This window comes from Thamnophis sirtalis, unplaced genomic scaffold, assembly GCF_051295495.1.
Source record: "Thamnophis sirtalis isolate CommonGarterSnake01/CBP01778 unplaced genomic scaffold, rThaSir2_p1.2 scaffold_6, whole genome shotgun sequence".
NCBI classification, from domain to species: domain Eukaryota; kingdom Metazoa; phylum Chordata; class Lepidosauria; order Squamata; family Natricidae; genus Thamnophis; species Thamnophis sirtalis.
The window spans coordinates 36,093,565-36,121,100 of NW_028261386.1; the positions used below are offsets into that span (position 1 = coordinate 36,093,565).

A 27,536-nucleotide genomic window follows, 5' to 3' on the forward strand; every position below is an offset into this window, starting at 1 on the left:
GTTGCCTTTGTAGGAACATAGCAATCTGTAGAGCTGACCTGTTTTAGAATGTGAATGTGAACCGAATGTGCTCACCTCATAACTGCAGAAGCAGTAAGTGGTATGGGAATGGCCCCTTGTTTGTGATGACCCAGAATGTTGCAATGATGTTTAGTCACTGTCATATATAATTAGCTTTTTACATTCAATCTTTGGTGTGCATATATCCATAGCTTCTAGTCATCATTGTCTATTGTAAGGTTTCCATTGATTGTGGGATTTTTTAAAAAAAAGTATCAGTCTTTTCCTACCCACCAATCCCTTCTGAGAAGCGAAAATCCCTCTTTCCAATCTTTTATTTAGCACGTTTCCCATTCTGTATACATGTTGCTTAAGGTGTGTGCGTGTGTGTCTTAAGCAGTATGAATAATAATGGCCCTCAAATTTAATAATGACATAATTTCAAACCAGATTGGATTTGATAACATAGGTTCTTTCGATTGTGGAAGGGTTGCTTATAAAATCAGTAAGGGAAAATACGGTTATGAGAAAAAATGGCATCAAGGAAGGATTGAAGCATGCAGTGTATATTCTATAAAGAAGGCAGTCAGAACACTGACATATAAAACAATATTTCTCAACCTTGGCCACTTTAAGATGTATGGATTTCAGCTCCCAGAATTCTGGAAGTTTAAGATGAGGGAAGTCCCCTCATCTTAAAAGTTGCTGGGATTGAGAAACAGTGCATTAAAATGTCCTAATTTCTTTCTGGGAAACTCAGAAAATTTTCAACACTTTCCAAGAGCATCTAAGAATTTTCCCAATGACTTAAATAGGCTTCTAGATTTCAGTGTTGAGGGTTACCACTCAGCCTGACCTTTGCTGGTGAATAATGGTTTTGACAGGGATAATAGACTAATTTAATAATTAATAGTCTTCTGCAAAAATAAATAAACATGGTTCATTTGGACACCCATTTCAATGAACTACAAAGCTGTTGAACTGAATAGGCCTTTCATTGCTTCTGTTCCTCAAATCTACTGCAGTAATTAGCATTATCCTTTTATTTATAGTTATTTATAGACATTGCTTGGGCAGTGAAATTTGCCACTCTCCCATATGGCCATTTTTTCAGTGTTTGTTAATCTGTTGCCTTTCACATATACTAAACTGTTCTGCCCCCCCTCCGTCCGGTAATGAACACAGACACAGGCTTATCTGTTTGCCACTCTTTATTCACAGCAATTATAATCCTGTTGGCTGAAAGCCCAGACACAGCTCACTGGCAAGACGTTGGCAGCAACCCAGACTCCAACAGACACGGGAACACAAGGCAGATCAGACAAGGAATTCTCCAGATTACTACAAACAGTTGTGCCCTGCAAAACGACTCCACCCAAAGTCTCTTCTTATATACTCTCTTGGGAGGGGCCAAGCCACAACCACCTGGGCTTGATTATATCCTATGAGTCTGTCTCCGTAACTGCTGCCTCCGTTTCTCCACCCTCCATTGCCTGGCGTCAGGGACAAACTCCCTTTGATCTTTCCCACTGCTTCATGCCTCAGGCACCTGATTGTGGCCAACCAGCCTCTCTGGTCCCTGCTCTGAGTCTGAACCCTGCCCAGGGTCCTCCACATCTTCCATAGCAGACTCATAGGGGTCCTCGCTATCGGAGTCCATCAGCAGCTCCAACGGCTCCTGCTGGGCCACAACACTAAACCTTAGTTCCCATTTAAATAAACATAATCACATCAGATAACTGATATATTTTGCCCTAGCTAGTCTTATTCTTGCCCAGTCTTTTCTTTTGTCTCCTCTGCTTGTGCTCTTCCGTGTACAGCCATATCACCAAAAACTTTCCATTTTCATTTGCTTGAAGGTCCTTTATTCCCATTTCTGGAAAACTCTTCATATATCTCTGGCCAGAAGGTAAAACTCTGGCCGAGTTGAGGTTATACTTTATAGTAGCACCTTCCACACTTAAATTCTTGTACTACAGAAGGTTTTTTTCCCCCTCAGCGTGAGTATGTGAATGGCAAAAACTATGGATGTTGACAGCTAGAAGCTAACAGGGTTAGTTTTTTGGCCTTTTATGTTCTTTCAACATATGGAAGGGTGTGTGGGAGTGGGGTTAACTTGAAACTTCCTATTGTAACTTGAATTGCTATAAGCTCTCCTATATGGTGAAGTATTTGACCAAGGAGGAACACATGATTGGGTGCATAATAATGAACAACAACCTCGCAATATTCATCTGTACAAAGAAACTATGGTCAGAATTTACCATATATGAAAAGGTGAAACGAAACAGTTAATTACAACACCACCCTCACCACCCTCCAGACCTTCCGCACAGCCCTCAAGACCTGGCTATCCTGTCAGGCCTGGGGTTAAAGATTATAATCCTCCCCCGCCCGAATGTTGAATGAATGTTGCTTTACTCTTTTAATTATGTATTGTCCTACATGTCATTGTATGTTTCCCCTTCCTATATAAGTTGTAAGCCGCCCTGAGTCCCCTCAGGGAAAAGGGCGGCCTATAAATAAACTTAACCTAACCTAACCTAACCTAACCTAACATACATCAGTGCACTCATTGGGGGTTAATTTCCAGGAAAAGATATGCTTCAAGATATGCAGCCCAGATGCAGGAGATGTTGTGGTCTGCGGAGCTGTCAGCAGAGTTGGACAGTGAGCAGGTTGGGGAAGAGCATGGGCCAATCCTGGAGTCTGAGGAAGGCTCGGACGAGGGCTCTGTCAGAGGGCCATCTGGGAGTTATGTGCTGCCTCCAGAGCCAGACATCAGTGAGGCAGAGGAACAGGGGGAGCCTGTTCCCAGTGCACGCATGCCCAGAGCTGCCAGAAAGCAAGAACAGTTAAGACAAAAGGAATGATTCAGAAGTAAGGCTTGGAGGTGATTGGCCTCTCCCATAAGACATAAAGGAGGAGCAAAGGCATGTGAGCCTTTTCAGGAAGCAACTTTGTTCACGCTGGTTGGTTTAAATTCTGAAGCTCCGTTTTGACTCTTTGGTTCATGTGGCCTTGCAAGCTAATTGCTAGTTAGGTCTTTGGCAGCGTTTCAAGGACGATAAAGGTGGGTGTTATCAGCCTTATCCTGAAAGACTTTGGCAGACTACTGTCAGACTCTTTACAAACTATTTGTGACTCATTACGTACTGTGAATGAATATCATTCACAGCCTTTGAAATAAAAAGAGGTTTTGGGGACTAAGTTGTGCTTTTTACTGTATCAGGAAGCCTAGGTCAGAACAGGAGAAAGAGAGGCAGAGTCAAGAGAGAAATCAGCCTGGAGTCCCTAATGGTCCATCCAGCTGCTCTTGAATTCTGTTAACTCTTATATAGCACCAATTTAGTGCTTACCATTAATTGACAGGAATAGATATGAGCAATAAATCAACTTAACTAGAGCTTAATGTCTCAACTGGCACTGGATTTTAAAATCAGAACAAAGGTCCAGAAAAAAATGCAGAATGTAGATTTGAGCAGCCAAACTTCTCTTAGTTTTCTAGCATCAAATACACTTCAAGTTATGAGAGGAGATAATTGGAGTCATCCCAATACCAGAAATTTTCACTCTCAGCTTCTTCAGAAATCTTAGCCTTTCTGCTTAAATCTAATAAATATTTCAGAATGACTGAAGGGATCTATTTCCATTAATTTTATTCTCTTTCCCCAGGATGAGATTTATGTTTAGTCACTCGCAATATTGAGGCGGTACAGTGGCTTGGCGGTTAAGAGGCTGGCCTTGTCAGCTGGATAGCCAGCAGCCCAGGTTCGAGACCCAAGCACCATGTGATGGGGTGAGCTGAGCTCCTGTTCTTGCCCCAACTGATGCCAACCTAGCAGTTCCAAAGCATGCAAGTCCAAGTAGATAAATAAATACCACTAAAGTGGAAGATAGCAGTGCTCTGTAATGTCATGCTGGTCACATGACCACAGAAATTTCTTCAGACAGCACTGACTCAATGGCCTTGAGATGGAGATGAGTACCACCCACTATAGTCGGCAACGACTAGTGGAGTAGTCATCCACAGGAACTCCTTACCTGTTACTTACAATATTATCCTCCTTTAAGATCCTTGCTAAATCAACTTATATTTCCAAAGAAAGAAAACAGACAGAGTTGGCATAGCCCAGGAAATATTGATGCCATCATTAGTATCTTGATCATTTTCTTAAAGGGGAAGGATAAATAATTCTACCTTTATTCCCTTGTCCTTTATTTGCAGGCTGTCTGCCTGTAGTTTTCATCCCTTTGAGCTCAGACTATCATATTAGGCTGAGCCTAATAGATTAAATAGATTAAATTTCAATTTCAATTTATTGACATTTGTATGCCGCCCACTCTCTTGGGACTCTCTTAAAAAAGGAAGAGTTCAGTGGCTAAGATGGTTGTCAATCAGAAAGTTCGACAGTTCGAATCCCTAGCACCACATAACGAAGTGAGCTCCTGTTACTTGTCCCAGCTTCTGCCAACCTAGCAGTTCGAAAGCATGTAAAAATGCAAGTAGAAAAATAGATACCACCTTTGGTGGGAAGGTAACAGTGTTCCATGTGCCTTCGGCATTTAGTTATGCCAGCCACATGACCATGGAGATGTCTTCTGACAGCACTGGCTCTTCGGCTTCGAAACGGAGATGAGCACAGCCCCCTAGTGTCTGGAACAACTAGCACATATGTGTGAGGGGAACCTTTAATAGATTTTTTAAAAACCCTATTGCAGACAATTCATTGGTAGCATTTTCCTGAATGACCTCTATCATTATTGTACACTCAAGCACCACACTGACCTTGAGGTTGCTGTGCTAGCCATGTATTAGCATCTTGCATGAGCAAAAATGCTCCCATTTTTCCTTCAGAACTCATTGCTGGTCATGCTAATCCAAGATTGAGTATTAAAAATGATTACAACACAACATTGTAGTCCAGGCTTTGCAACATGAAAAACAATACCTGCTGCTTCTTGTGCAAAGTATATGTAAATTATTACTTATTACAGGTTACTCTCACCTGTGGATTAGAGAGGTCAGAGCAGAACAATTCACAGACATTTTCTGTTTATTTACTTTTTACTTAAGTATTTATATCCTGCACGTATAGAACACTTCACTTTGAGAAGAAATGGGGCTCATATATGGGCTTCCAATTAATTTAATTACCTCAACACATTAGATTGTGATCAGATAGAGTTGGTGGCTGAGGCCTGTAGTCAAATGTGAACATGAAACTGGATCTCTCTTGCCCAAATCTAACCCCTGGGAACTTTAAACATTCAGGCTTTGAAATAATGACCTTGAATGTCCTGTTTTTATAGATCTGTGAAAGTTGCTTTAAAAAAATATAAAGTTAGGTCCTTTAGGTCTTAAAATAAGCTTAAGAATACCAGAAAATTTTCTATACATTTGATGATGATATATCCATTCAGTCGTGTCCGACTCTTGGCGTTTCTATGATCTGTCACATCTTCCAATGTTGCACTATTTCTTTGAATTTTTCTATGCTCTGGCTGCTGTCAGCTTAGATGGTGTCCAGCTATCATGTTCTTTGATGGCCTGGTTTTCTTTTACCACTAACTCTTCCAAACATAATTGCATTCTCAACTGGAATTCCAGTGAACTCCCTTGCATTGGCACAGCTAATGTTTATAATGTTGACTACAATTGCTATGCTATTGGAATTCAGCAGTTAACTCACATCAGTTAACCTTGCTCTCTGTTACCACATTTTGTACAAAAATTCATAGAATTGTAATTATGTTTTAGAATGTACATCAAAGATCCATAGCTTCTTTGTACCTATGTCTCCAGTATTGTCTCCAAGGAATACATCAGGGCATTAAGGACAACTAAAAAAACACACATTGCCACCTTGGTTGCGTCCGCCGAGTCCCGCCCAGCCGCCCTGTTTAGGATAACCCGCTCCCTCCTAAATAGGAGGGAGGCGGGGGACCCCTTACAGGGTAAGGCTGAGGAGTATGTCCAGTTCTTGGCGGACAAAGTTGCTCGGTTTCGGTCGGACCTGGACTCCACTCCCGCAGATCCAGCCGAGACACAGGGGAATAGCTTGGCAGACCATCTCTGGGTTGAGTTTCAGGATGTTGCCTCCGGGGATGTGGACAAGGCTATGCGAGCTGTGAGCGCCTCCACCTGTATACTGGACCCGTGTCCCTCCTGGCTGGTTGCCAACAGCAGTGAGGTGACACGAGGCTGGATCCACGCGGTTGTTACTACTTCCCTTCGGGAGGGGCACTTCCCCGCCGCACTTAAAGCGGCGGTGGGGAGACCCCTCCTGAAGAAACCATCCTTGGATCCAGCCGTTCTTAATAACTATCGTCCAGTCTCCAACCTTCCCTTTGTTGGGAAGGTTGTTGAGAAGGTGGTGGCCTTTCAGCTTCAGCGTACCTTGGAGGAAGCTAACTATCTTGACCCCTTCCAGTCCGGCTTCAGGCCCGGTTACAGCACAGAAACCGCTTTGGTCGCATTGACCGATCTCTGGAGAGCCAGAGATGGAGGCCATGCGTCCATCCTGGTTCTCCTTGACCTCTCAGCGGCTTTCGATACCATCAACCATGGTATCCTTCTGCGACGACTGCGGGAGGTGGGAGTGGGAGGCACTGTTCTGCGGTGGTTCTCCTCCTACCTCTCGGACAGGTCGCAGTCGGTGTTGGTGGGGGGGGCAGAGATCGTCCCCGAGGCCCCTAACTTATGGGGTGCCGCAGGGTTCGGTCTTATCCCCCCCACTATTCAACATATACATGAAACCGCTGGGCGAGATCATTCGGAGGCACGGGATAAAATACCATCAATACGCGGACGATACACAGCTGTATCTGTCTGCCCCGTGCCAACTCAATGAAGCGGTGGACGTGATGAACCGGGGTCTTGAGGCCGTTAAGGACTGGATGAGAGCTAACAAACTGGTACTCAACCCAGACAAGACCGAGTGGCTGTTGTGTTTCCCTCCCAACAATTTGGCCAACGTTCCATCAATCAGGCTGGGGGGGTCAAAATTTATACCCCTCAGACAGGGTCCGCAACTTGGGAGTCCTTCCGGACCCACAGCTGACTTTTGACCACCATTTGTCAGCTGTGACCAGGGGGGCATTTGCCCAGGTTCGCCTGGTACGCCAGTTGCGGCCCTACCTGAACCGGGAGGCTCTCACAACAGTCACTCGAGCCCTTGTGATCTCTAGGCTGGAATACTGCAATGTGCTCTACATGGGGCTGCCCTTGAAGAGCATCCGGCGACTTCAGCTAGTCCAGAACGCAGCCGCGAGAGTGATTGTGGGCGCACCGCGGTTCGCCCACATAATACCGATCCTCCGTGAGCTGCGCTGGCTACCTGTTGATCTCCGGGTGCGCTTCAAGGTGCTACTCACCATTCATAAAGCCCTTCATGGTAGTGGATCTGACTATTTGAGAGACCGCCTTCTGCCAATTACCTCCCTTCGTCCCATCAGATCGCATAGAGTAGGCCTCCTTCGAATTCCATCCGCCAGTCAGTGCCAACTGGCGACTACGCGGAGGAGAGCCTTCTCGGTTGCAGCTCCGACGCTTTGGAACGATCTCCCCGTGGAGATTCGCACCCTCACCACCGTCCAGACCTTCCGCACAGCCCTCAAGATCTGGCTATCCCATCAGGCCTGGGGATAAGATCCTAATCTCGCCCCGCCCGAATGTCGAATGAATGTTGTGTTTTATTGGTTATTTTCCTTTATTCACATTTCTTTTGTGTCCTGTCTTACACTCCCCTCCTATGAAATGTAAGCCGCCCTGAGTCCCTTTAGGGAAAAGGGCGGCCTATAAATGTCAATAAAATAAAAAATAAATAAATAAAATAAATAAATATTTCAAATTATCAAGGTTTGTGGACGTCTCTATTTGGTCTCTATAAGAGTAGATCAAGACCTTTTTTGTTCATGGAGATGTCCAAAAAAAGAATGTTATGTTCCTTGGTGGACAGATGAATCTACACTTGGTATGCAGATATGAATTGCTGATACACTTAATTTGTTAACATGTAAATTATTATTGTATTTCCACACGTATTTCCAGCCCTTTGCTCCTTTTTAAACACTTCCCAGTCCAATGAGAAGAATTGGTAAACCTGTAAAATGTGCAAAGGGGCTTGAGACTAAGTTATCAGAATAATCCCCCCTCCCAAACAAACCCCCAAATAAGACCAAATTAGGTAAGAGAGCAGAAGCTAGCACAAGATTGAACTTGTAGATGGGTGAGACCCTACCAAACATTGCAGAGAAAACTTTCTTGAAAAGACAACCCAAAATATTGCTGCAGAATTATCAACTTGTCAACTCCATTCTAAGCCCCCTCAGTTACGTCACTCAGAATGGAGCATATGCAGTCAACTCTGGCCTTCCCAGGATACACATACATACCAGTTCACATAAATGAAACAAGGGTAAAACATAGGAATACCCGTGTAAAAAGGTAGCACATCCAAACCTGACCTAATTAGATTCTCAGACACCCACACAATGCATACACACATGGACAGACCCATAGAGGGAACATATATGCAGGGAAGGTATTTTTCCAGGTTGCTGAAATGTAGCTGCAGTCCTGTGCTTTTATGGAATCTACAGTACAGAATATACAATAATCCTGTGGCAAAAATGAAATGAAGGGTTGCATCATTACTTTCTCGGTGGTCCCAAAGTAGAGTTTGTGTGATATATTGGCTGGAATGTTGGGCTGAGACTAGTGAGACATTGGTTCAAATCCCCACTAAAGCATAGGTTAAGTCTAGACTAGCCATTATCTCTCAATCCCACTGACCTCAAAAATAGGATGAAATAGGAGAGATACAAATATCACAGATATTTTTCCTAAGCTTTCTGTATGGTTTCTATAATATACCGTAAATGGAGTTGTCGCCTACTCATGGCTCAGGGTGCAAAACATATTAGATTATATAAACTCTTGTCTTTTTCCCCCTCTTGTTTCCTAGCGTATTTATTACCTGTCTCTGGAATTCTACATGGGCCGAACACTTCAGAATACAATGGTGAACCTGGGTCTGCAGAATGTCTGTGATGAAGCTATTTATCAGGTGTGTTCCATCTTTGAGGTTGAACTGGTGCTCTTCAGTTTGTGTACATAAGGAAGCAGGAGGTGTTTGTAATATTTTTATGGACAGTTCATAAATGAGGTTAAAATTCAGAAAGTCTCAGTTTTTGTATTTTTTAGAAAAGCTTTGCTTCCTAGGTTTTCAGGAAAATATAAAATATATATGTGATTCTTTTACACATATGATCATGTGCCATGAGCCTTTAAAATAGTGGGGCATTGATCTGATGAGTGGAAAGCAATGAACTGACAAAACAGTTTGGGTGATAACTGATCATTATATAGATAGTATTTAATTTTATAATATCAGCTTTGAAGATTAAATCTAGTTAACTATGTAATCCTATTTTTAATGGAAAATAATTTCAATTCCAATAATTTCACAACGAAAGGATGGTCTGCATATAGGAGTCGTTATAATGATTCAGCAAATCAGGTTAAAGGATTTATAATACCAGAGAATCATAGGTACATCCTTTTGCAAATATGAGTGAATGTGAGTTCCTAAAAAGCTTTCTTCCTCTGGTTCTAGTGATCACAGAATAGAAATTAAACTCAGAATCTGTAAGATACAGAACGAAATGAAGGAAATTAGCAAATCATTAGCAATCACATTCCTTTAAATTTAGAGATAACATAAGAGCTACAAATGTCTACACTGTACACACAGCCCAATTAACTTTGCAGATATTTTACTTACATTACTGGATAGATTTGCACATAATGCCAAGCTATTTTTGTATTTTAAATTCCAGTCACTTCTCTACTCCCCCCCCCAAAAAAACCCTTCAGATAAACTTTAATTTGTTTGATTTCTTGTTATTCCATCCTTGAAAATCTCAAAGGATTAATCCATAGCCTATGAGAGTGGAGCACTGTTCTTTACAAACCCTAACTTTTATTTGTTCAAAAGGAACGCCAAACCATCGTTTATACAATAGTTTGAGCCTTATTTCACAATGCAAATGCACCATTTCTCTTTCTCTCTCTCTCTCTCTCTCTCTCTCCCTCCCTCCCGCCCTCCCTCCTTTTCCTCACTCTCATCACAATACTCTTATCTGTTTAATGTCTGGACGCAAACTATATTAATAAAGAGCCTGATCATTTTCTAGAGCCTTGTAAGGTTTCTGTCTAATCCGCCCATAACACATCTTTAAATATTTATTGCTGAATGCAGCATGACTCATGGATTGCAGGCCTTTTGGCAGAGCTACTAATGTGATTTAGCCCTGGACAGTTACCTTGCTATCAAATTCACAAAGAGCCAGATTTTCTTTCTGGGTAAGGAGAAGTTGTTTTGTTTGGAAAGAAATCAAGCTGAGAACGTTCACCATGGAAAATGAAAAAATCAAGGTACTATCAGCAATCCAAACTATAGACTTATGAGATCCATGATCGGGTTTCCTGACAGTTTAGATTTTGGTTAAAAGCAGTTGAAAGGGAAGAGAGGATGATCATTCTTGGTCTGAACACAAGAATTCTGGAGGTGTGAAAATTAGCAGCTTTTCCTAATTTAAATTGGATCTAAAGCTATTAGTGGTGCTAGGAGAAAATTCAGCTTCTTCCCCTTCCCTTTCTCTCTACATCATGTCACATCACTCCATATTACGTTCCCTTCCCTTCCTCGTCACGTTACGTCACGTCATGTCACTCCATATTAGGTTTCCACTAGAAACAGTTCTGACTGTTGTCTCTAACTTAGTGCTAGCAATATAAGCAGGGAGCAATTAAGATCTAGATGAAAAGGAGGAGAAAGATTATATAATACAATACAATACAATACAATAGCAGAGTTGGAAGGGACTTTGGAGGTCTTCTAGTCCAACCTCTTGCCTAGGCAGGAAACCTTATACCCTTTCAGACAAATGGCTATCTAACATCTTCTTAAAGACTTCCAGTGTTGGGACAATCACAACTTCTGGAGGCAAGCTGTTCCACTGATTATTGTTCTAACTATCAGGAAATTTCTCCTCAGTTCTAAGTTGCTTCTCTCTTTGATTAGTTTCCACCCATTGCTTCTTGTTCTACCCTCAGGTGCCTTGGAGAATAGTTTGACTCCCTCTTCTTTGTGGCAACCTCTGAGATATTGGAACACTGCTAGCATGTCTCCTTCTTTTCATTAAACTAGACATACCCAGTTCCTGCAACCATTCTTCATATGTTTTAGTCTACAGTCCCCTAATCATCTTTGTTGCTCTTCTCTGCACTCTTTCTAGAGTCTCCACATCTTTTCTACATCATAGCGACCAAAACTGAATGTAGTATTCCAAGTGTCGCCTTACCAAGGCGTTATAAAGTGGTATGAACACTTCACGTGATCTTGATTCTATCCCTCTGTTTATGTAGCCTAGAACTGTGTTGGCTTTTTTGGCAGCTGCTGCACACTGCTGGCTCATATTTAAATGGTTGTCCACTAGGACTCCAAGATCCCTCTCACAGTTACTATTATTGAGCAAGGTATCACCTATACTGTACCTCTGCATTTTGTTTTTCTTGCCTAAATGTAGAACCGTACTCTTTTCACCATTGAATTTCATTTTATTAGATAGTTCCCAATGTTCAAGTTTGTCAATATCCTTCTGTATCTTAAGCCTGTCTTCTGAAGAGTTGGCTATTCCTGCCAGCTTGGTGTCACCTGAAAATTTGATGAGTTCCCCATTTATTCCCTCATCCTAATCATTGATGAAGATGTTGAAGAGTACTGGGCCTAAAACAGAGCCTTGGGTACTCCACTGCATACTTCCCTCCATGTAGATGCAGTTCCATTGATTACTACACGTTGAGTGTGGTTAGTCAGCCAGTTACAAATCCATCTGGTGGTGATGCTGTCCAAACCACATTCTTCTACTTTATCTAGTAGTAGGTTATGGTCTACCTTATCAAATGCCTTACTGAAGTCCAAGTAAACTATATCGACGGCATTCCTCTGGTCCACTAATTTTGTCACTTTGTCAAAGAATGCAATAAGATTAGTCTGGCATGATCTGTTTTTGATAAACCCATGTTGGCTTTTGGCTATTACTTTGTTTACTTCTAGGTGTTCACTAATTCGTTGCTTGATTATCTTTTCCAGAATCTTTCCTGGTATTGAGGTCAGGCTGATAGGTCTATAGCTTCCTGGATCTATTTTTTCCCCTTTTTTGAAGATGGGAACCACATCAGCTCTTTTCCAGTATTCTGGCAGTTCCCCGGTGCTCCAGGATCTCTGAAAGATATAATTCAGTGGTTCTGAGATCTCATCTGCCAGTTCCTTCAGAACCCTGGGGTGTAATCCATCCGGTCCTGGTGATTTGAACTCATCTAGGGTAGACAGGTGCTCACTTACCATTTTCTTCCCTATTTGCATTCTGCAAACCTCCCCAAAACGGCCCGTTTTTCGCAAAAACAGGTCTTTTTTTTTTCAAATAAAAGGCATGAATAGCCTATGTGTGTGTGTGTGTTGCAGAGTGCTCCTGGGGGGGAGGGCAACAACGAGCAAAAAATGGCCCATTTTTCATGAAAATGGGCCCGTTTTTTAGCAAAAGAAAGGTTCATGCATAGGCTTATAGAGTGCTGCTGGAGGCTGGGGGGGGGGGCAAAAATGGCCCATTTTTTGCTCATTTCTGCCCTCCCCAGCCCCCAGGAGGTCTCTGAAAGCCTCCATAAGGCTATTCACAGCCATTTTGGTGAAGGAGGCAGGGCTTCGGGAGGCAAAAAATGCTGTGCACCCAGATTTTCAGCCTCTTTTTTGAGGAAAAAAGGTGCATCTTATACTCCAAAAAATACGGTAATAAATATTTTAAATAGTTCCAATGAAAAAGTGCTTTAAAAACCTGTTTAGCTTTTTTTTGGGGGGGGGAGGTCTTTTTGCCCAGGAAATGTGTCAGAGTTTGAGAGACCGTGTCCTCTTTTTAAATCTTATCAGAAAAGGGACAAACACTGGAAGTGAGATGATTTTAATTCATTCATTCAGTGGCATTAAATTTTTCAATGTTTATAAAAAGCATAGAAATCCAATCTAAATTATAGAGTGTAGAAATTAACTTTACTCCAAGATCAGAAAGAAGCAGAGTTGTTTAACAGAAGGCTAGAATGAAAGAAATTGCAAATTCCAAGTAGAAAACTTTACATTTCATGGTATTTTCTGTCTTTTGCTTATTCCTCTCAATAGCTTGGCCTTGACTTAGAAGAATTGGAAGAGATTGAGGAAGATGCTGGCCTTGGCAATGGGGGACTTGGGCGTCTGGCAGGTGAGCAGTGACCATTGACGGGAAGATGCCAGTACATTTCTACAGAGGAAGACCATTTGTATTGCAGTCGGGGTGATTAGAGGGTTCAGAGAAAATGAGGAGGTGGAGTATAGCACTAATAAAATAGGATGCAGAGTTGGAAAGGCTCTCAGTTAACCAACTGCCTTGTTAAGCATCTTGCTGGGTGGATGTGAGAAGCTGAATTCTGCACTGTCAGACTTTGCCAGCATGGCTGCACTTAGATTGTTCTGCGGGGAACTATAACAAGCTATGATGAAATGGAGAGCTGTTTGCAATACAGATACAAAGCCTACAAAACCCTCTTTATAGAATTTATATTATATGAATTGAAGTGTTGATTTTTTTTACCTAGTAAAAATCTTTACATAACAATTCTGAAACACGACAGTATTTGCCTGAATATATGGGGATTGGGGCTGAGAAAAAGTGCCTTTTCTAAGGCCATTTTGTGAGTTCATGGAAGAGCTGAAATAAAGACCTTTGGTTTCCTTAGCTCAATCTCTTAGCCACTCTTCCACTCCCTTCCCTCATTTGTAAGGGGGGAGTCTGTGCAGTCTTATAAACACAAACACACTGAGTTGTATCAGTGAGAGCTGCTTAACTGGGTGTTGATTTCTGTCAGGCAATAACATGTGTTGGTTCTTTTCCATAACAGCTTGCTTTCTGGACTCCATGGCAACACTGGGGCTTGCAGCCTATGGCTATGGGATCCGCTATGAATTCGGCATTTTTAATCAAAAGATTGTCAATGGCTGGCAGGTGAGGGAAAGATCACCTTTATTTCTGTCTGCCTTTACAGGTACTGTCAAGCGATAATCAAGCTTGAGTGAGGACTGTGATGGTAGCTAAAGCTTCTCCAAAGCCTTAGGAAAAAACAGTAGTAAGGAATGTCAGTTGCATAAGTCTACTATCTGAGAATCTTTTAATCATAGATGCCCAAAATTGAAGCCAAATCTTATCTGTAGACAAAGGCTATATAAGTAATCCTTGTTTAACAACCACTAGTTCACTGTCAGTTCAAATTTACAATGGTGCTCAACAAATAGTACTTATGACTGATCTTTGAACTTGCAGTGGTCACAACAGGACCGTCATGACATTGTGATCCAGGCACTTAGTAATCGGTTTGCAATTATGTGCTGCCTTTTTCCACAATCTTGCAATCGCCCGTTGCAATCTTCATTACCAGCTTCTAACAAGCCACGTCAGTGGTGGAAGCTGTCAAGGGCTCACAAATATTGACCATGTGAGATCATGTTTAATAAGGGCACAGGATTTGCTTAATGATGGCAACTGGAAGTGCCAGAACTGCCATTGCTAAGCAGTGTAATCACACGATGTCATATTTTGTGACCACGTCACTTAGTAACAGAACTTCTGCAGCTCCTGTGAAGTGGCCATGCTGACTAAAAGTCATAACACCATTGAGTTTGGACAGAGCCACTTAGGTAATCAAGTTGAACCTTCAGCTCAGTGCAGGACCATAGATTCAGCTTGAACACATCCAGTGAAGGTTACTCTGGAAAGCGGGTCTGCTATCAAACTAATATAAACTAAAATAAACCTGTAGAGGCAACTATAGATTGACTTATCTTTACATAGGCCCACAAAACATATTTTACAACTAGCTCTTGTAGATAGATAGCATTGCCAGTTGTAAGCACTAGATGCAGCAGCTGATTGCAGCTTGGTGAACACCAGTATCCTAGGTGAAGTATTGTCCATAAGGGCAAGTTTGAGAAATCTTGTGGAAAAGCCTGATGTTCCCCATATTTATCAGGTTATCCTATGGATTGCTAGCATCATAAAATACTACTATCATGATGCCAGACTTTGAAGCTACCATATTTTTCGGAGTATAAGACGTACCTCTTTCCCTCAAAAAAGAGGCTGAAAATCTGGGCGTGTCTTATACATTGAATACAGCATTTTTTTGCCTCCCGAAACCCCGCCCCTTCACCAAAATGGCCTTGCATAGCTTCTAGGAAACTTTAAGAGAGCTCCTGAGGGCTGGTGAGGGCAGAAATGAGCAAAAAAGGGCCATTTTATTCCCCCCCAGCCCCCAGGAGGAGTCTGTTTTTGCGAAAAACAGGCCGTTTTTTTGCTCGTTCCCCCCCCCCGAGCACCCTGCAAGCCCCCTAAAGGCTATTCGTGCCTTTTGGGGGGGGGAAACAGGCCCGTTTTCACGAAAAATGGGATGTTTTTGAGAGGTTTGCATAGTGCAAAAACTTTTTTTTAATTTGCCTCTTCAAACCTTGGTGCGTCTTATACTCCAAAAAATACAGTATCTAAGTGAACTAAGGAACCATAATATAATAAAATTAATGCTGGCAGCATCTTCTAAGATTTTAGCCTCCAAATTGTCATAGCTCGTGCACTGAGAAATGTATAAGATACTGTCATTACAAATGGGTTTGTTGAAGATGCTGTTAAATGCAGCCATTTTAATTTTTTCCCATATTTATTCCTCACATCATAACTCATTTCTACCCACTACATTGCTACAAACGTGCAGTTACTAAAATTTCTCCATTCATTTTTTCATTTTTTGTAAACATTCTACCAAGAAACATAAATACATATTCTTGTTTATATTTTGCCATTTATGTACAACTGGCAATTGTTCATTCCAAGTTCCTTATCAGATGTATCTGCTGGAGTCAGATACACTGATTTTCAAATGCATTCTCCTCATCGTGTCATAAAATCATCTCTAATGTTTGCTACAAATCATTCAGGTTCTCTATCAACAACATGGCATACAATGGTACACACACACACTCGTGTCCCCAACTGATCCATATCTAACAACACAAGAAGCTTTCCTTTATACCATACATTTATTCCAAGACATCACCTATCCTTTTCTTAATCCATGTGCAGTGTTGAACCATTTGTTAAACATTCCATCCATTCTCATACATACTTTATTTCTATCATATGCTACTCTTACTGCACTTAGGAATCAACTTTCAACTTTCTTTATTTGGGCAAAGAATTCCTGTGGTTAGAATGCGGCATTGCAGGCTAATTCTGCTGACTGCCAGTGGTTAGATCCTCACCAGCTCAAGGTTGACTCAGCCTTCTATCCTTCCGAGGTCGGTAAAATTAGGACCCAGATTGTTGGGGAAAATATGCTGACTCTGTAAACTGCTTAGAGGGGGCTGTAAAGCACTGTGGAACAGCTTATAAATCTAAGAGTTATTACTATTGCTATTATAAGCAGTTCAGTTATGTTTATTATACATTCACAAAATCAACAAATGCATAATAAAGTTTCTTTTTCATAGTCATATATTTACCAATGCATTGATTATGACAATTAAAACAAAGATATATATTTAAAATTAGAATGATTAGAAAAATGAAAAAGATCATTATTTGGCACCAGAATGACTGCAGTGCTGTATCAAGTTACAAGACCCTTGCATCCCTAACACTTTAGAAAAAAAAAAACCAGGGGTGTTCAAACTTGACAGCTTTAAGACTTGTGGACTTCAACTCCCAGAATTCCTCCTCTAGTCATGTTGGCTCAGGAACTCTGGCATTGAAGTATGCAAGTCTTAAAGCTGCAAAGTTGCAAGATCCTTGCACCCCTAACCCTTTAGGAAAAAAACCCAGAGTTGTTCAAACTTGACAGCTTTAAGACTTTAAGGTTTAGATAGGACTCTTAGAGGTGGGCGGGCAATTGGTGAGCCAGCCAATCAGTGAGCGGCAGGCGGGGCAAGCGTGGTGCGGACGGGCTGTGGGAGGAAGCTGGAACCGGTTCTAAATGGCATGGTAGATTTGTGGAACCTCTTCTATAGAAGAGGTTAGAACTGGCAGGAACTCACCCCTGCTGGGGAGGATACCCCCACTTCCATTCAGCTGTTGAAAAAGCTCTTGTTCATTAATCACAATTCAAAGAAGACAACAATTTTTGTGACTCATTTCTTCTTGTTTTAGGTGGAAGAAGCTGATGATTGGCTGCGCTATGGCAATCCTTGGGAAAAAGCCCGCCCTGAATACATGCTTCCTGTACATTTCTATGGTCGAGTAGATCATACCCCTAATGGGGTTAAATGGGTTGATACTCAGGTATAGCTTTTAAAGTTACATATGTGAAGCCATTAATTACAAGGGCAAAATAGCCAAAAGGGATATATTATATGGTAGCAGTCTTGGATTTGGAGATTTTGGCAATAGCAATTAATATTTTTCTACCTTCCTCCATGTTACAAGGATAATCAACCAGTAGAACTTTCCCAGTTTGCTGGATTGCCATTCACATTGAAGGGTTGGGTGAAAATAGCCATTTAGTAGAGTAATGATCAGAGGAAGCATCAAAAAAAAGCAGAGGTAAGAACAATAAATGCTGCCTGGATAGCTTTGCCAACAAGGAATGTTTCAAGGATGCAGTTTGAATTATTCTAGTTTTTAAGTTAATTTCATTCTAAATCATTTGGGAATCAGAGAGAATCAGTTTTGAGTCAAATTTAATTGTAGTTGTATATGAATGCTTGCAGAAATGTATGAATTGTTTCATCAATTCATTGTATATCTTGATTCAAATCAGATCAAATTCCATGCAATTGATGCAGAGATTTTATTTTATTTACTGCCATTATCTGGTACCTTCCAGATATGTTGAGAATACCACCCCCATAATCCCCGAGGAGTATAGGCAACATGTAAGAACATCAAATTAGTAAAGCTGTGTTTTGGTCACTTAACCTGAAAAAAGAAAAAAAAAATGAGAAAAACCCTGTTATGCAAGTAGAAGAACAATGGACTCAGTACACTGCAAACACCTTTGTAAAGGTGTGTGAAAACACCATGACATGGCAAGGAATGGGAGCTGATTCGAGATTACAAGTCTTTAATTATCCAAATGTTTGGATAATTCTTCAATTCTATTTTTTCTGAATGCCAAGTGAATTCTAAAGGCAGAATATCCTATGGCACTTTAGAAACAAATGGATTTGTTGCAGCATGAGCTTTTGCAAACATGAGGAGCCTTCAGAGCAATTTAAAAGATGGACTTCTGTGCTTGCAAACCTTATTTGGACCTGTTATGGCTGCAGCCTCTCTATGTTTTCCACATAGACAAATGGGCCATGGTGTTCCACATTTGTTGCTGAGCAGCATATAATTGGTTTAAACAGCAGTGCTCCTTAAAGAGATTGACTAAACAAATGACTAGAGAGACATTTGAAACTGAAATTTGGTGCCATTTTTCAACTGTTTAGGAATACACGATTTTCCATAGGTACAGTACTTGTAATTACTTAGTGTTTCATTTTTCACTTGTTAGGAGATACATGACTAGGCCATAAACTTCCCATGGGTGTTTAGTCTTTTTTTTAAATCAAGTCATTTGTAGCATGCTGGCAGCCTCATGCTATCATGAAGTAGATCAGAATTGGACAAAACAACTTGTCAAGCATGTGTCAGTCAGGACTAGATCCTGATTTCAATAGTCTTCCACAGTTATTTAATTGTGCATTACAAATAGTTTTATGCCACTTGAGTCTAAAAAATTACCATATGTGGCTTAAGTGCATATGAAGAGCCTGGTTGGATCAAGCCAGCAAACCACCATTCTGTATCACACAGATATGCTTTGGTTAAAACATAAATCAAAACATGTCGTGGATTCATGCTATATTAAAATATGGTTTGTTCTATTCTGGCTTAATGTGCTGTATGAATTTAAATATTTAAGCTTTATTCAATAATAAAGCAATATATGGAATAATACCTAATGTTTGCTAACTAAAGAGCTACACTGGGCTTATGGCACTTTTTGAAAGCCATACTCTTAAAAGGGGCTGAGGGCACAAATTTATTTTTTAATTGCATCTTATACTAATTTTTGTTTTTACTTATTTTTTTCTTTTGAATTTCTTTATACTTTATTTTTTATAGTTAACATTATTCCTTTATATTCTAATATTTGTTCTTAAATTGTATTACAAATCTTAGAAGAAATTATGATGACTACACTAAAAAAAGAAGCTGCCACTTCAAAACTTTTCTACTGATGCAAAAGGCAATCAACTTTTTTGTTTGCTTTGGAACAAATGAAAGAAGCAGCTTGCTTCTTCATTCCAACCCAGAAAAAAGGACATGGTTTCGTTTTTACAAAAAGTAAAGTAGAAGAGACTGTAAAACCATAGTTTTGGTCTCGTGGTCCCCATTAAAGAAAAAAAACAAACCATGTTTTTCCCCGTTTGAAAGGAACAAAGAACCTGCAGCCTATAAGTAAGCAAATAAGTGAGCATATCACAGGGAGGCTGGGGAAAAACAGTGAAAGCAGGTCAGTGAAGTTTTGTGTGTGTGTGTGTGTGTGTGTGTGTGTGCATGCATATGCATTTTGTTTGTGCATGCTGGTTAGATTGATTGGGCAGAGGGTAGAGAGAGTTGCAAGTGGCAGTTGGAGGAGAATGAATAGACTGGAAAGAATCAGACCTGGTTGGCAGGAAAGGCTGGCTTTTCCATGTCAAAAGGAATTTGGAGTAGCCAAGAAAGAGGACATTAACAGGGAGAGCTGTATGAAAAAGCACAAAAAACAATTGGGCACAATGGAAAGAAGAAAGAGTGGGTGGGTAGGAAAGATGACCCAGACAGAGGGCAGCATTTAGGGTGGGTCATAGAGCAGATGGGAAATGCAACCCTAGATGGAGAGACGAGGACAGAGAATGGGGTGGAGGGATCTGGGGTTTGCGTTGTAGCTTACTCTGATCCTTTGGAGTAGCCCTAAATTAGTGTATTGCATGAAACCTAGTCGCGGTTTTGTTCTTTATGTTGTTTTGCTTGCAAAGACATTCCTCAGGAGATAATGGAGACCATGAGAGAGGAAAGTTAAGGTTGCTAAACTGCCAAGAGTGGAGAGAATTACACAATTAAGTTCACTTCCAGCCCCTTCAAAGAACAGTCTTCTCTGAAAGCTTCATTTAATAACATCTGTGACTGAGTGCCAAGTTCCTTTGCAGGTTAAAGAACATCAGATCCTTCTTTGTTCTGTCAAATGCTTGCCTAACAAGACCTGCGGAGCCCCAGTACTGAATTTCCTTAAATGCCAAGTTAAAGAAAGGCATGAATTATCTTCTTTTCTCCTCTGCTTTTTCTATTGGGAATGCTTTACTTTTGAGGATACAAAAGTCTACTTTGCTGTTTAATATCTGTTTTTTTTTAAAATTTGTCTCATTTGCAATATATTAAGCTAGTCTGTCTAGAATTGTAAATCACATTTTTTTAAAAACAAAATGAGCAAGGTACACTAGAGTGAACAATTGCAGTGCCCTTTAGCTATGGCTTATTATCATTTTTATGTCACTGTGTTAGCCCATCTTTATTTAATCTCTTGCTCCTCATTAGGTTATTCTTGCCATGCCTTATGATACACCTGTTCCTGGATACAAGAACAATACAGTTAATACCATGAGACTGTGGTCAGCCAAGGCACCCAATGATTTCAACCTCGAAGAATGTATGTACTCTTAATAATGAATAAAGTTCTTCCAGTATTTCTTTATTGCATTATTTATTTAAATTCAAATTTGCCCTGTTTGTTCCTTATATTTTGAGCATTAGGGTATAGGCATCTAAGTCTTTATGACTGATCCTGCATATTTTTCCCTCTGTCTCCTGTTTTATATCTGAGTTCCCCTTCTTTCTCATCACTATCTACCTCATTGTTCGATTAGTTCTCTTGGGGTTTATGTTTGGGATTGGGTCCTAACGATTGGTTTCCCTACCCTTCGAATTTTAGTTTAAAACCCTTTAGAGCTCTTTAGATAATCTGAGCCAGTTATTTTCCAAACACAATCTCTCTAGTTCTTGTTATGCAGCCAATCCCTTCCAGAAGCCCTTCATGTAGATAATGTACACCATGATCTAAGAGTTGAAATTTCTCTCAGTGGCATCATCCCTCAAGCCAGTAGTTTAAAATTCTCCTAAAATTCTAAAATTCTCCATTCTCTCATTGGTTGTTGACCTTATGTTGGAAGTACAGAAGAAAATAACTCTCTGTGCTCCTACTTCTTTTGTTTTCATGCCTAGCTGCTCATAGTCTTTTGTTATTTCAGGTTCTTTGTTGAATCATTTGTCTCCACATGAAACAGGAGAAAAGGATAATCAATGGCCTTGATTGTGGCTTGATTACTTCCAACTCTGTTATTCATTGTTATTCTATTCTATGTTAAAGTTTTTCATATCTACACATTACCTGTTTAGAATCTAAGCATGTAGAAAAGAAAGTCTCTGTATATTTTCTAAGTATGTTCAACCCAGATGACATAACCTCTTCTCTTCAGTATCTGCTATACAAAAGGAAATGTTAATAGAACATATAGTTGGGGCCAGTTTTAACTATTTCTATAGAAATATTTCTATTCTATAGAAATAGAATATATATGTATGCATATGCAAAAGTATTTTTATCTCAACTGAAGTCATGGGAAAAAACAAAAAGACAAATCTGGCAAATAAGAGGCTCATGATTCTTTGTCCCTTGATAAAAATCCGCTTCCCAATTCTGTTATCCACAAAAGAAGGGAAGCTTATTATTGCCACTAAAAGCAGTTTCTTTTCTACAGCAGGGTGGTTTGGAGAGGGATAATTTAAAAGGGGCAATGAAGGCAGAAGCATTAAACTCCAGTCATCATGGCTCAAATTTCTGCTCCTAGCTCCTACTTAAGAAAAAAATATTACACATCCAGTAAATTAATAAAACGTGTGCAAAGCAACCATTTGGTAGCTGGTATTCCTATTTTTTCCCCTGAGAACACATCAAAGTAGATAAACACAATGAAGAAAGCTTCATTTAACCTCTGGAAGGAAGCCACACTAATTACTTGATGTACTGAAAACATCCAGAAAGTCTTTTACACACTTCCTTAGAAATGTACAATCCATTATTTTTTCCAAAATAAAAAAGATGGTGACATCCAATTCCAGAGTAAGACTCTTGAGAGCTAGACAGACAGTTGAGCAAAGAATCCATACATTTACTTCACGTTCGAAATAAATGTAAATAAATTTCCTGTTGAATTTGAGTTACAAGTTGAAACTTTTAAAAATCTCACTGAATAAAGGTAAAGGGTTAGGAGAAGTTATGAAATGACTGCTGTGTAGTGATAAACACATACAGCTCTTGGAGTATTCCATTTCATTGATGTAACTACTCTGAGATATATCTTCATTCTCTTCCATAGTTAATGTTGGTGATTATATCCAAGCTGTGTTGGATAGAAACCTAGCAGAAAACATATCCAGAGTGTTGTACCCTAATGATAATGTAAGTATCTGCTGCATTGTGCCATGTAAGTGCAGTTTAAGTGCTTCGTTAAATCTCTTTTGGCCACAAGTGAATTGTGGATTTTATTTGGCTGCTTTTCTGCTGTCTTAGAAAAACTATTTGTTTCTGTGTTTTGTGTGGGAGCCACCAGTTTCCACTTCTCTGATGAACTTCTCACCATCTTCAAAAAGCCACTTCTGGTGGAAGGAGACATACGGAGACTATAGTAGGAGAGTCAAACTTACGAAAATTACGTGAAAGGCACAAGTGATATCTGGCTTGCATGCATTTACTCAGTATAATTTTTCTTAGTTCCATCTTTCTGCATTCCCTCTTCTGTTGTTCTTAATAAATCTCTGTTCAGGACCAGCACAATAGACATACCACTTTGTAGTAACCGTTTCCTCTGCTCAGATAGTATTTTTACCTGACTATACTCAGTTCAAGGTCACTGGATATACAATGCAGGGAGAATTAAGTGTCCTTAAAGTCCCATTTATTTTCAGAAGAAATTAAGAGTGTTTCCATGTTCTTAAGATCAGTGCTGATCCACAAATGTGCATGTGAATGTTTGTCATCTGTAAAAACTTATTAAAAGAAGGATGCCTATTATATAAAATATGGACCTGAGATAGGGAAACCACTGAAGATTAAACCTGATTGGCAAAGTCCATCTCATTGCTTTCTTTTACCCTGGAAAGGAGCTTGATTTTTACAATCCCTACGATCAGATCATTGCCATTATTAGCCTATTTTCTTTTGGTATCTTCATTGTGCTGCTTCTGACATAGACTAATATAACCCCCTTTTCCCCACTGTGTTCCTAAGTTTTTTGAAGGAAAGGAATTGCGTCTGAAGCAGGAGTACTTTGTGGTAGCTGCCACTCTTCAGGACATCATACGACGATTCAAGTCTTCCAAATTTGGATGCCGTGACCCAGTGAGGACCTGTTTTGAAACCTTCCCAGACAAGGTGAACCTTTTACATGAAGGCTTGTACAAACCTTGAAATAAATCATTTTAATTTTAAAGAATACCTTTATCTCTTTCTCTTAGACTTTGGCAGTCTTTTGATATTAAGAAAAATAAAACCAGAATGTTGCTTAATACTAGAATATCCTGAAGTCCTGTTGGACTGATCTTTATAGTACTATTAGTGGTGTTCATAGAATTATGCCATTATTTTTGTTGTTATTTAATACCATGATGTTTACATGGTTTAGGGACAAGAAATTATTGATAAATTCTATATTACCAAACACTTCCCAAAAATTTTATGGATTTAATCAGATTTTATAAATTTTACCAATCATCTTTGTCTTGGACCTTGTAAGTTGAATATCATGAATAATGAAGGGCTTAGAAACTCTGCAATGCAGTATCAAATTCACAAAACACAAATTCAGCAATAAGCACCAGTAATGAAAATTGGATAACATATTTTACCTATTTTAATTTTCATCTTCCTGCAATTTGCATAATTGGATGAGGATTCAGGTTTACTTTTCAAAAGAAAATTGTGTGTGCCATTTTAGTATATTATTATTTTTTCCTGCTGTGACAACTTGGAAAGAATAGAAGATCTTTAGAAAAGTGAACTGATATGGTTGCACAAGAGTAGGAAGAAAAGGACAGACCGGGAATCCGGCAGATTATGTTCTTGGAATGAATGAACAATTGAAAAAAACTTTCTAAGTAGCAGCCCTAAATACTTATTTAGCATATTTTCTGATGCTTTACTTTTAATCAGGATTAAACGTTTATTTTTTTAAACTTGATTAAATATCAAATCCAAGACATGGCCACTGCCCAGATTATGTATGACTAAACCCTGTAGTTCCCCCAGAGTCCGTAATATTTTTTTTCTTTTTTATATCGAAGAATTGAAATTTAGAGTAGCTGGTCTGGGGTCACCATGTAGCCATCAGCATAAAATGAAACCAGATTTTCCATTGTGCTCCATGGACTCACTGGACTTTTTCTGGATGGAAATAATGGAGATGTTCATATTAAGGTTTATGTTGTCCATTTTACAGGTTGCCATTCAGCTAAATGACACTCACCCAGCGCTTTCCATTCCTGAGCTCATGAGAATCTTTGTTGATGTTGAACAGATGGAGTGGGATAAGGTAAGAGTTGAGTGAAGGCAGGAAAGAAACAGCTTTTGATCCCCTACAATTTTTTCAGAAACTGCCAGCGGATTCTCCTTCTTCAACTTGATTTACTTCAGATATCATGGGATTGCATTTTCCAGAATTTCTAGCCAGGATGGTGAGAAGCTAGATTCTTAAAGTTACTGATGATGCAATAGTTATTGGTCTCATTTGAGATGGCGATGAGTCTGCATGTAGACAGGACATTGAACAATTGGCCTTGTGGTGCAGCCGGAAAAATCTGGAGCTGAACATGCTTAAAACTGTAGAGATGAGAGTGGATTTTAGGAGGAATTTTACTATTCTACCACCTCTTACTATACTAGACAACACAGGTATCAACAGTAGAGGTCTTCAAGTTTCTGGGTTCTATAATATTCCAGAGTTTGAAATGGACACCTGTAGCATTAGAACCATCAGCATCAACTCAGAAAATTCAGAAAATTCAGACTGCTCCAGGAGTTGTTAACACAGTTCTACAATGGAATTATTGAGTCTGTCATTTGTGCTTCTACAACTGTCTGGTTTGGTGCAGCAACCAAAACAGAACAGGCTTCAGCGGATAGTAAGGAATGTAGAAAAAATAATTGCAACCAGCCTGCCTTCCATTGAGGACCTGAATATTACATGGGTCAGAGAGTGGGCTAAGAAACTATCTACAGACCTCTCACATTCTGGACATAAAGTGTTTCAACTCCTTCCCTTGGGATACCTCTACAGGGCATTGCATTCTAAAACAACTAGACACAGAGACAGGTTTTGTTTCTGTATGCGATGATTGAGGTACTCCTATAACACATCAAGCTCTCTACTTAGCTCTAGTACCATCACCAATTGAATTTCAATTTCATGAACGTGTGCTTTCTTCATTAATAACAAGGCTGCAACTGATAAGTTACAACTCAGCACCAGTGTAATCTCCATGGCAAATATCAGAAATTAATGCTATTTGAAGTTACGACCATTTATTTTCAGCCCATAGAATTTGCTTCTACTCACACTAATTCATTTGTCTCCTTGGTTCTAGGCCTGGGAAATCACAAAACGAACCTGTGCATACACCAATCATACAGTGCTGCCTGAGGCCCTGGAGCGCTGGCCAGTGTCTATGTTTGAGAAGCTCCTGCCCAGGCACTTGGAAATCATTTACATTATCAACCAAAAGCATTTGGATGTAAGTCATCTAAATGAGAAAAAAAAGGACTTGGGAGAGGCAGAGAGAGGATACCAGAGGTTAGCAATCTCACACAGCGGCCCAGAGAAAGGAAGGGAAGGCTCAAGATACTGCAAAGTCCTAGTGCTGTCATAAGATTTCACTAACCTCATGTGAAGTCATTAAAATCTTCAGACTTGAAAGAATTTGGCCATTTTAAAAGTATTTTTTTTCATTTTGTGTGGTTTTGAACATTATTTTGCTGGTCGATGCTTAAAGTATGTGATCCTATGTTGCTAGCATCAGATGAAGCTCACTGAGATATCTAATGGCAAACCAGAAGAGACTTAATTTGTGTCTTGTAGTTGAATGAAAACATACATCAGACATAGCAGTTTTATTGAATTTGTTTAGCTATCTTTTTTATGCCATGTTGTGCATTCTCTGGCCACCTTGCTGCATAGCAAAGAGCCAGTATTTAGCTCTAGCAAGTGGACAGAATAATAGCATGAGAAGAATCAATCGTATTTGGACTTCTTGTGATCTTGTAACAATCAGTAAAATAACATCAGTCATCCATCTGCTACCTTCATATTTCTTGTGTTACAGTGTCCACAATTCACTGATGCTGATAGTACTCTGGAAAGCAGCAGTGCACGTAGCCCTGCCAAAAATGTCAGGCTTAGAAGCTGATGAGTTGATCATGTAAATCACAGGTGGGTTGCTACCGGTTTGCATCGGTTCGGGTGAACTGGTAGTGGATTTTGGCCTAGATCGCCCGAACCAGCAGTGACCCAGGCTGGCCACACACACCCGAACCGGTTACCCGGTCTCTGCTGCTGTTGCCGGCAAGGTTTTTATTACTTTTTAATGATTCTTGCCCATGCACAGAACAATTTGAGTTGAACTGTGCATGCGTGAGCAATGCAAAGCGCACACACGAGCAAATCGGCAGCAACGCCGGCAGCAACCCACCCCTGATGTAAATACTTATAAGGATATCTTTGTTAGTATAGCTTAGCATATCTTTTTCAGTGTAATTGATACCATCCTTGAATAGATCTTGATGTCTTTTGTTAGGAGGTACAATATTCAAATTTTGCATTTGCAACAGTTCAGGAGTGCGAAATGATGGGTCATCAAAACTCTGGTGGAGCTGGCTTCTCTAGGGTATGGTGATAATGGAGGAGGGCATTTGGGAAGAGCAGTAAAATAGTTTCACCTCTCCTGAACTTTGGAGGATGTATTCATGTTTTTCAGTTTAAAAGAATTCATCGTGAGTTATGATTTACTTTGTTGTGTAACATTCCCGTCATTTTGTACATTCTGTCAGTATGTGGCTTCCCTCTTTCCTGGAGATGTTGACCGCCTCCGAAGGATGTCTGTGGTTGAAGAAGGAGACTGCAAGAGGATCAATATGGCCCACTTGTGTGTCATTGGTTCTCATGCAGTCAATGGAGTGGCTCAGATTCACTCGGAGATTGTGAAGAATTCTGTGTGAGTCCTGCTTGTTTCTCTTTTACTTAGTTATAAGTAAGCTATCAATCCTGGTGTTCTTCATAGAATGCCACTGATCTAAGAAGCAATCAATGCCCTTTCTTCTCATACATATC

The 27,536-nt window shown here is 40.1% G+C and overlaps 1 protein-coding gene across 1 annotated transcript in view; it reads left to right on the forward strand.

Moving 5' to 3' along the window:
- The window catches only part of PYGB (glycogen phosphorylase B), a 50,345-nt gene that overhangs the window by 9,873 nt on the left and 12,936 nt on the right, over nucleotides 1–27,536 (forward strand). The window contains exons 2-11 of the mRNA XM_087717590.1: nucleotides 8,970–9,071; nucleotides 13,239–13,317; nucleotides 13,994–14,097; nucleotides 17,284–17,415; nucleotides 20,698–20,809; nucleotides 22,536–22,618; nucleotides 23,447–23,590; nucleotides 24,654–24,746; nucleotides 25,798–25,944; nucleotides 27,257–27,420. Coding sequence (XP_087573716.1) covers nucleotides 8,970–9,071; nucleotides 13,239–13,317; nucleotides 13,994–14,097; nucleotides 17,284–17,415; nucleotides 20,698–20,809; nucleotides 22,536–22,618; nucleotides 23,447–23,590; nucleotides 24,654–24,746; nucleotides 25,798–25,944; nucleotides 27,257–27,420 — 1,160 coding nt within the window. The remainder of the gene's footprint in view (nucleotides 1–8,969; nucleotides 9,072–13,238; nucleotides 13,318–13,993; nucleotides 14,098–17,283; nucleotides 17,416–20,697; nucleotides 20,810–22,535; nucleotides 22,619–23,446; nucleotides 23,591–24,653; nucleotides 24,747–25,797; nucleotides 25,945–27,256; nucleotides 27,421–27,536) is intronic.